At 51.9% G+C, this 8,702-nt stretch overlaps 1 protein-coding gene across 1 annotated transcript in view; it reads left to right on the forward strand.

Moving 5' to 3' along the window:
• The window catches only part of MAPT (microtubule-associated protein tau), a 26,604-nt gene that overhangs the window by 17,812 nt on the left and 90 nt on the right, over window positions 1–8,702 (forward strand). Inside the window, exons 9-12 of the mRNA XM_010281610.1 lie at window positions 1,077–1,169; window positions 5,026–5,107; window positions 5,742–5,854; window positions 8,574–8,702. The exon at window positions 8,574–8,702 is cut by the window's right edge and continues 90 nt beyond it. Of these exons, the coding sequence (XP_010279912.1) occupies window positions 1,077–1,169; window positions 5,026–5,107; window positions 5,742–5,854; window positions 8,574–8,702 (417 nt within the window). The remainder of the gene's footprint in view (window positions 1–1,076; window positions 1,170–5,025; window positions 5,108–5,741; window positions 5,855–8,573) is intronic.

An 8,702-nucleotide genomic window follows, 5' to 3' on the forward strand; every position in this document is an offset into this window, starting at 1 on the left:
AGGTTTTCTCCTGAGGGAACTGCTAGTTTTTACCTGCATTTACATCTGGTTTACACTTGTGTAGGTTGTAAAGCCAGTCCACGCAGGAGAAGGAGCAGGGACGATCTTCATCCTTCTCTTGTCTGGAATAGCTCCTCCTACGCATGGGGTCACTCCAGCATAGCTGTCCTTATAAAACCCAAACAGGGAAAACAAGCCCTAAAGGGAAACAGCTTAACTAATTAGTCCAAAAATCTGTGTGTGTGGGGAGAGGGCAGACAGGCCTTGGGACTGGAGGGTGAAGTTAGCACGGTATGTGGTTCCCCTGTGGCACAAAGCCATTTCCAGCCTCTCTCCCCCCTGAGATGGCGTTAGGAATATGCAATAGAGCAGCTGCCTTTGGAGTTGGTCTGTGCTGCCCCTTTCATCTCATCTATACAGGAGCTAAGAAAACTGCAGGCATGGGACCGCATCCCTGGCAGCATTTGCTTTTTCTCTTTGTAAGTGTAGAGGGAGTTTGAGCCCTACACAGTGCAGAGCTCAGGCATCCCCTCCCAGACCATGCCGGACACACAGGTCCTGTTGTCCAGCCTGCTGCCCTGGCCAGCTGGGCCTGTTTGCCCAGTTTGCTCCACCTGCTGAGATGTAAGGCTATGTATCTCTGTCCTAGAGGGGGTCATGCTGCTTGGTGTGGGAGATGGGGCTGAGCAGGCATTTTTCTCTCAGCTCCACCCTTCTTCTTCCAGTGGCTCTGCAGAAGCTGAGTCTCGGACCACTGGTGCTTTCCCGCGTGTTTACCGCCCGGCAAGTTCCCTGTTTTGTTCAGTGAAAGAAAACAGGGTGAGCTGGCTTTTTGCTAGTGTTTCTGGCCTGAAAACCAGGGTTGCCTTACTAGCCAGACACGTCCAATCTCTAGCTACAGCCTGCCCACCTCTATCTTCAGTTTCCAACCCAGGAGTAGACAAATCTATGCAGCAAGCCAGAGGTTCTCCTTTGCTTTTGTCACTGGAAGGCAGGTTCCTGGTTTTAGTGATGTAACGCATGGTCAAGCTGCAGATGGTCATGTTGTTTCTCACACTCTTTTCTGGCTACCAAAGGTGCAGATTATTAATAAGAAGCTGGACTTTAGCAGCGTTCAATCCAAGTGTGGCTCAAAGGATAATATCAAACACATCCCAGGAGGAGGCAGTGTGAGTACCTTCACACTTTCAATGCACTATAATAGTTCTTATTATAAGTGGCATGTTGTATACACTAAACCACCAATGCTATCTGCAGCGACCCTGCCATCAGATAGCTATTGGTGACGTGCAATGACTCTTTTCTGGCTACCAAAGGTGCAGATTGTTAATAAGAAGTTGGACTTTAGCAGCGTTCAATCCAGGTGTGGCTCAAAGGATAATATCAAACACATCCCGGGAGGAGGCAGTGTGAGTACCTTCACACTTTGAATGCACTGTAATGATCCCTATTATTAGTGGCATGTTGTATACACTAAATTGCCAATGCTATCTGCAGCGACGCTGCTGTCAGATAGCGATTGGTGACGTGCTGTCACTTAACCCCATTAACCCAAAAGACATGGTTAGATGAATCCTAACAAGTCCTGTACATGCCTGACATGGACAGAACTAACTGACCCATGTAGAAACCATGTCTGTAACAAAAAATCCAGTTAACCCGAAGGTTTTACACTACCTGGAAAGCTTAATGCCTCATTGTCTGCAGGATGGGTGGCCTCTAGCAGACAGTGACGTAGTTGCTGATGCAGTAGATGGATAGCCTTATAAGAAAATGCAGTCCTTGTTGCTTAATGTACTGCTAAATTGCACATGACTCTGCACAACTTGGGAAAGCGCAGATTCCTGCCCATTCCCACCAGGCAAGTATGATCCATGCAAATATTAAGCTTCTCCTTGCTAATGAATGTGTCCAGCACTGGAGGCTGAGCCTAAAGTAACACTGAGTTAATTGATTTGAATGCCAGCATTTCCAGCCATTCCCAGCTGAATAGCTGGACTCAGCTTTCAGTTACTGTGCCTGAAACCTGGAGAAACTCCACAGAGGCTGGTGCATTTACACCAATCTCTCTGGAGACAGAGTTTGGGTCCAGGAAGGATGACAGACCAAGGAAAGAGCACCACTGAGACCCCAAACAGTGTGAGCCAGGGTCTGTGGTTGTCTGGTCTGCAGCCATCTGAGGAAGCTGTCTGGTGCCCCTCAGATGTTGCCGATGGATTTTCTTTGTGCTGTTTTTGATCTCTGTGGATGCCCTCCCTGAGCATTGCAGAGGGCTTGGCATGTAAGCATTGGGACATAACTGGGTTTTCAACCTCTGTCTTAAATTTGATGTCATTTATTTAATGGGCCAGAGGAGCTGCTTCGCGGAGGTCAGACTTCTGTGAAGCAGGTTCCATGCTTGTTCTGCTCTTTCTTACCCCAGGGTCCTGCACTGGCTGGACTGCCTGTTGCATGGTTGGACCACTTGTTACACCAGGAGTTAGTGTTCATCACGAGTCATCTGTGCTGTGGCTGGTAATTTCTTCAGCACAGGGCGGCAAGCTCATCCTTTTCTCCACTGAGAGCTCACACCATGGGCAAGTGTTCGCAGCTGCAGTGGGTTAAGAATTATGTGAATTTTTGGCTGGAGATTGTCGTCCCTCCCCAGGCTCTGCCAGCAGTGAAAATCGTGTGATTGCTGCCGGCTGTGTTGACACGGAAAGCAGCAGCTTAGCTCTGGGTGCAGGCGCTCGGAGCAAAGTCATGTGCTGATGTGGCCAGAGCGTGGCCACACAGGCTGTCCTGGCGGCAGAGCTGTGCCTTGGGGCTCCTCCGATAGAGGGGCAACAAGAGACCACTGGGGTTTGATGGCCGTCACGTCTTATTCCTCCATGACACTGTCGGCAGTGACTGCCTGCCCAGCCATTGCTGCTTCAAGAGGAATGAACTCTTGCTACAGTAACCTGGGGTTGGTATCTATTTTTTAAGCCAGTGAATGCTCTGACAAGGTGATGCATTAGGCAGAAGTTGACCTAAGCATTGCTGATGCTGAGAGGTGGGATCCCCAGGTCTCTGGCACTGGTTTCCGAGGCAAGCAACTCTGTGCCCCTTTTCCTTTCTTGCTAAAATGGGGAGGACCCTTCTCTGCTCCCCAGCAGGATGGTAAGGGTTAATGGCATCTTGTCTGTGAAAAAAGGGAACTGGAATGAGAGCAGAAAATGTTTCAATTGCTGATTGCTTGCTCTGGAAATGGGAGGTCTTTCAGTCCCAGGTCTCAGTGGTACCCGAATTGCTCGCAGTCCTCTTGGGGCCCGTTTCCTGCCTTCCAACTGAATCTCTCCTCCTGCCCAGTGCATTAAATGTGTGATCTTTCCTCAGCCCTGTCTTCATGTCTGTGTCTGCGATGTGCTCCCAGACCCTAGGGTTGCTTTTCTCCCCTCTCTCATTGTCTCCACTCTCTGTCAAATGTGCCTTTTGGTATGTGTCAGCATCAGAGACAAGGCAGGCCCGTGTGCATGGTGCTCTGGCTCCGTCCCGGTGGGATGGTGGCACTGAGCCTCTGTTTCCCCCACCTTTTCTTGGCTGCATGATGGAGGGGGGAGTGTTTCTCAGTGGTGCGCACAACCATGGTCCAACACCTCGCTCTGAGGGCAGTGGGGTCGGTGGACATGGGGCTAATGTGAGAACTGAAGGACGCACCTTCGCCACGGGGCTTTTGAGTCAGCACAGGGTGCTCGGGTGTGATGGAGAGCCGTGGCTACGGTGAATCCTGCGTGCTGGCTTTCGGCCACATTGGTCTGGAGGCTGCCTGGCTGCTTGGAGGAGGCAGTTCCTCTGCAAAGGCCCCTTTGGTGCTGGCACATCCTTCCTGAGATTGGTGAGAGCAGCACGCCCGCCGTGGTGGTTGGTGAAGACGCAGAGAGCAGCATACGCTCTCCTTGAAATCCAGGCTATTACTGAGAGCCAGACACTTCCCGGTGAGTAGGAACCAGCCTTAAGGTGTTGGCGATCCGATTTCTCCTCCACAGCCCCGCTAATCAGCAATAGCTGATTCACACACTGGTGTGAGTTCAAAACCAGGGTCCAGAGAAACTTCGGGAGGTATGGGGATGTTTTCTCACCCCTGTGTCGCCTGTTCCTGATGTAGCTGGTGTGTATGTGCTGTGGTTTGCTGTCCCTGACACGCCTGATGGTCCCAGACCTCTCCAGTCTATGGTGTTTTCCAGTGTGGTGTTTAACCGCTAACGTAACCACTAAACAGCTCCACGTTAACCGTTCCTTGTGTGTGCGTCTCGTGTAACCCGGTTGTCCGTGCGCAAGAGGCCGCCGGCCCCACGCCCAGGCATGCCACAGCGCCGTGGTCGGTCTTTGAACAGGGTGATTTAAGTAGAATTGCTGGAGCCCGTGTTCCGAGACATAATGGGTGAAACGAATAAAAAACAGAGCATAGTATCATGAAATACTGTTGTGGTTCAATATAGTATAATTGCCATTTTAATTTATATTATGTGAACTCCTGACAGATATTTAGACTTTGCTTTGCTTTTTTTTAACCCTTATTTCCGTTACAGCATTTTTCAGAAATGCATATTTTGGTCACTCTTTTAAAAGTTCTGTGCACATTGATCATTTCTGTTCTTTCAGTTTTTGTGGACATAAGCTTTATGTTTTACACCAGAAAAGGTATTTATTTTTTATGTTTTCTCTCTGGTATATCTCCTCCTTTTGGATGATGTGTATGCAAATCTTAATTAATTACCACTCCACTTTCTCTCTCACTTAAGCACTTTAAAATTGCCTCTACTTCCCTCCTCTGTGGAGAGGTGATCTTGTGCATGCTGACAAGTTAAGAGAGGCTACTGCACACGGGCATTAATGATCTCCCATTTCTGATGACAGTTTCTTTTGTATTATTAATCTTACTGGGGTTTAAGCTGTCCTTTCCCTTGAATCCAGATCAGGTGCCGGTGTGTGTTGTGCCTCCCCCTCCCCAGGTTGCCCATGGTGGCAGCAAGCTCATCGCCTTTTCCTTTCTTGTACGGACAGGTTCAAATCGTTTACAAGCCAGTCGACCTGAGCCACGTGACATCCAAATGTGGTTCCCTGGGCAACATCCATCACAAACCAGGTACCCTTTGGCTCCGCAGCATCCAGCAGCACTGGGTGCTGGTTGTTTGGAGCTCACAGGCTGTGTCGTGGTGTGCAGCCGGAGATGGGGAGAGGGTTGGGGTAGTGTGGGGAGCGAGGGGAGGCACGTGGGATAGTGCCTGGAGCATTAGTGAGCCCTGGGGTGCTGGATGCTGTTACCGGCTCTGTCACTGCAAGATCCTCTCCAGTCTGCCTGACCATTTGATAGGATCCATAGGGAAGGATCTGGTCTGGTCTGGTCTGGTCCATGGACACCCGGTCTGTGCCAACACATCTCTGTAAATGAGCAGTATTTAAGAATAAAGAGCGGGAACTGGTGCTGTTTGTTTAGCTCCCTGCCCTTGGTTCTGTAAAACATTGGGATGTCTGTCAGCTCTGCACAGCATCCTTTGGAAAGTCTCTTTCACCCCGGTTTCCATTTGCCATGGCTCCCGGGTTTCCCAAATCACTGGGAGGTCCATCCTGCTGCTGTTTTCCTGGTCCTCACCTTCTGCTCAGCCTCAGCAATACTTTGGTTGAGCTGCCTCAGAGTGGCAGGTCAGACCTCAGCGCTTTCTTTCCAGCCTGCCCTGGCTGGCACAGGAGCTAACCCCACTCGTGCTCTTCTCTTCCAGGCGGTGGCCAGGTGGAGGTGAAATCTGAGAAACTGGACTTCAAAGATAAGGTGCAATCAAAAATCGGGTCCTTAGATAACATCAGCCATGTCCCTGGAGGAGGAAATAAAAAGGTAAAGGGGCACTGGGTCGAGAACAGGCATGCTGTTCTGCTGCAGGTGTCTGTCTGCCCTGCGAGCAGGCATGTGAGCAAAGAGCGCTTGAAGTCTGGACTTGGAGAAGGTCCTGCTCACCCAGCTCAGCTTTAGCTCCCATGGCCTCTCCTCTCTGCTTACCAGGCAGCACTTCTTCCCCAGTGCTGGAAGTGACTTGCTGCCCACGTTCTAGCCTGGGGTGGGTGCACAGTGTCTGTGCACACTTGTCCTTCAGAGGACAAGAATCGCCCTGCTGGGGGACAGGCGGCTCAGCCGCTGCCCAGGCAGCCAGCTTGCCTTCCTGCCAGCAGCTTGCTGAGCCTCACTTGCCTGAGGCTGCATTTGCCAGCCTGGAGGACATTTGCTGGAGCACAGCTGTGGCAGAGCTGTGAGGATGGCAGTCTGTCCTCTTCCTGGCCCGTGGCCACCTGAATGAGTGTGAATGTGATATCCTCTCCTGTGGTTTCCTGCTCTTTCTGCTGTTCTCTGAAGTTTGTGCAGAAACGTGTCTGTCTCTCAAACCTTTCACATCAAGGGGTGCTACTGTCAGCAACTGCTTTTGTACACTGCCAGTTACTCCCAGTGGTGTGACACAAAGCTGGCATCTCGGGGTGCTGCATAGGTGTTGGTTCTCCAGTGAAAGTGGAGCATTAAAGGCTTAGCTTTATTTAGGAAAGGTGACTTTGCAGTAGGCTGTCACTTCAGAAGAAAGGTGATCTCTTCTTACTTCGCGTCTCAGTCTCAGCTGAGACTGGCCGGGGACTGGTGTGCGTTTGGGGGGATTTAAATCAAAAGACAACAGCCAGTCAGGTCAGGTGAGGTGCTGAACCTGGGGTGAGCCGGTCCTGCTGGAGGCTTCGATGGTGACTTCACAGTAAGTCTTAGCTAAGTAAAACACATCAGCAACCTCACTTCCAGGATAGCCAAGTCTCTTGCAGGCAGGGGATCGGGGAATCAGGTAAGCACCGACTTGAGACTCCAGCCTGGTGACACACATGGTTGAATTTCTCCAGGGAAAAGTGGTTTTTATCTTGCTTGTTTTTCAAATGTTTTTTTCTCAATGGGAGGGGGAGGTTCTGTTTTGGCTCCTGTATTTTGGCACTTTGTTCTTGGCCACATTTTCTCTGTGCACCTCCCAGCTCTTCATCTCCCAGCGGTGCGCTGGCCTCTGACTGAGGGATCGCTTGACTTCCTTACCCTTCTCTCGCTGCTGCTACGCATCAGACTGCCCTGTGCTTCACTAAGCCCATTTTCATCGTTTTTATGATTACAGTGATGATTCTTTCATATCCTGGCACGTTCACTGGGCCATAGTTTGAAGAACTTGCCCTTTGGATGGCGAATTTATTTGCAAGGGTGTCACCCAGCAGTGGCATACCTGCTCCAGCCTTCCTGTGTGGCCGTCACCCATACCCTGCCTAAATCCACGCTTGGAAGAGGTTGTTGGTGTAACTTGAATTCAGATGCTGCCTCAGATTGCTTCCCTTGTCCAGCCCATTCCCATTTGCACCTTGGCACCAGGGACCATCCTCAGGCAGTGCTGCTCCGAGGTGGGACGCTCTGTTCGCAGGGAGGGGACAAGACACAGTTGAGCTGCATCATCCCTCCGTGTAGAGCAGCTGTGGGTGGCTTGGCCGCCCCTTCCCCAGCCTTTCCCATGTCCCCAGTCCCCTCCTTGCTCTGTGACATAGACTATCCAGAGTCGGACACGAGGTCCACAGCTCCTCAGGCTGAACACTGGTTCATGTGCCACTCTTGCATTGGGGCTCCCGGGGGGAGCCGGGGTGCTCTGTGCCCTGCCAAAGTACCTGTGCCGGCAGCATCTGCTCTCTGCTCCATATGGAAAGCTTTGTTCCCTGTCTCCAAAGGCAGCTGCCGTTCTTCCTGTGAGCCAGTGAATGGCCCTGTTTTTCAGATCTTTTTCTCCCCAGTTTTCTATTTCTCTTCTTTATTTTTTGTCTTTTTCCTTCTGGTTGACATTTATTGGATCTTGTTTTTTGTTGCTGATGCGTTTTTTGCACCCCACCGCCCTGGGCGGGTTTCTTCACCTGTAGAGAGAGAAAGGCAAGGAAGACAAGACCCGTCCCCAGGCTCCTCGGACCCTGAGCCCAGACCCCGCTGGGCTCCAGGCCCTGGTGCTGGAGCCGCCCACCCCCTTGGAGAGCCAGCTCCCAGCCTTGCACTCGGCTGCGGAGGGCACCAGTAAGTAGCAAACCCGATGCACTTCACCTCCCCTCCCTGGTCCTCGCGCTCGCCGGGAGAGAGGGGTTTGGCTCGTGAGAGCGGTGTTTTGTGCCCAGCTGGGGCCGTGGGTCAAGGGGAAGCCTTATGCACCGTATGGGGATCCCACCCCCTCTGTAAATCTCTGCCAGGGGAGTGGGAGAAGCCCAGGTTGTGTCATCCGAGTCCTGTGCCTGGGATCCACTGCCACACCGGGCCTGGGCGCTTGGGAAGGATTTGGCAGCATCCCGAGGTGGTCCAGTCCTGCTGTTCCCTCCGGTTGTGCCCATTCCCTGTGTGGGCTACTGGAAGGCACATACCTGAGGACTGGGGCTACTGGGGGCATCAGGCCAGTGAACTGAACTTTCCTCCCAGCTGCACAACAGCAGTGACTGAGCGGACAGTTTGCAGGTAAAAACAGCTTCTCTGGATGGTGTCCCGCATCCTCCCCGCTCACCGCCCTCTCCTCTCTTCGCAGATTGAGACTCATAAGCTGACTTTCCGCGAGAACGCCAAAGCCAAGACTGACCATGGCGCCGAAATCGTCTACAAGTCCCCCACCATCTCCGGAGATGCCTCCCCGCGCCGCCTTAGCAACGTCTCCTCC

The sequence above is a fragment of the Phaethon lepturus genome, unplaced genomic scaffold (genome assembly GCF_000687285.1).
Source record: "Phaethon lepturus isolate BGI_N335 unplaced genomic scaffold, ASM68728v1 scaffold28982, whole genome shotgun sequence".
Lineage (NCBI taxonomy): Eukaryota > Metazoa > Chordata > Aves > Phaethontiformes > Phaethontidae > Phaethon > Phaethon lepturus.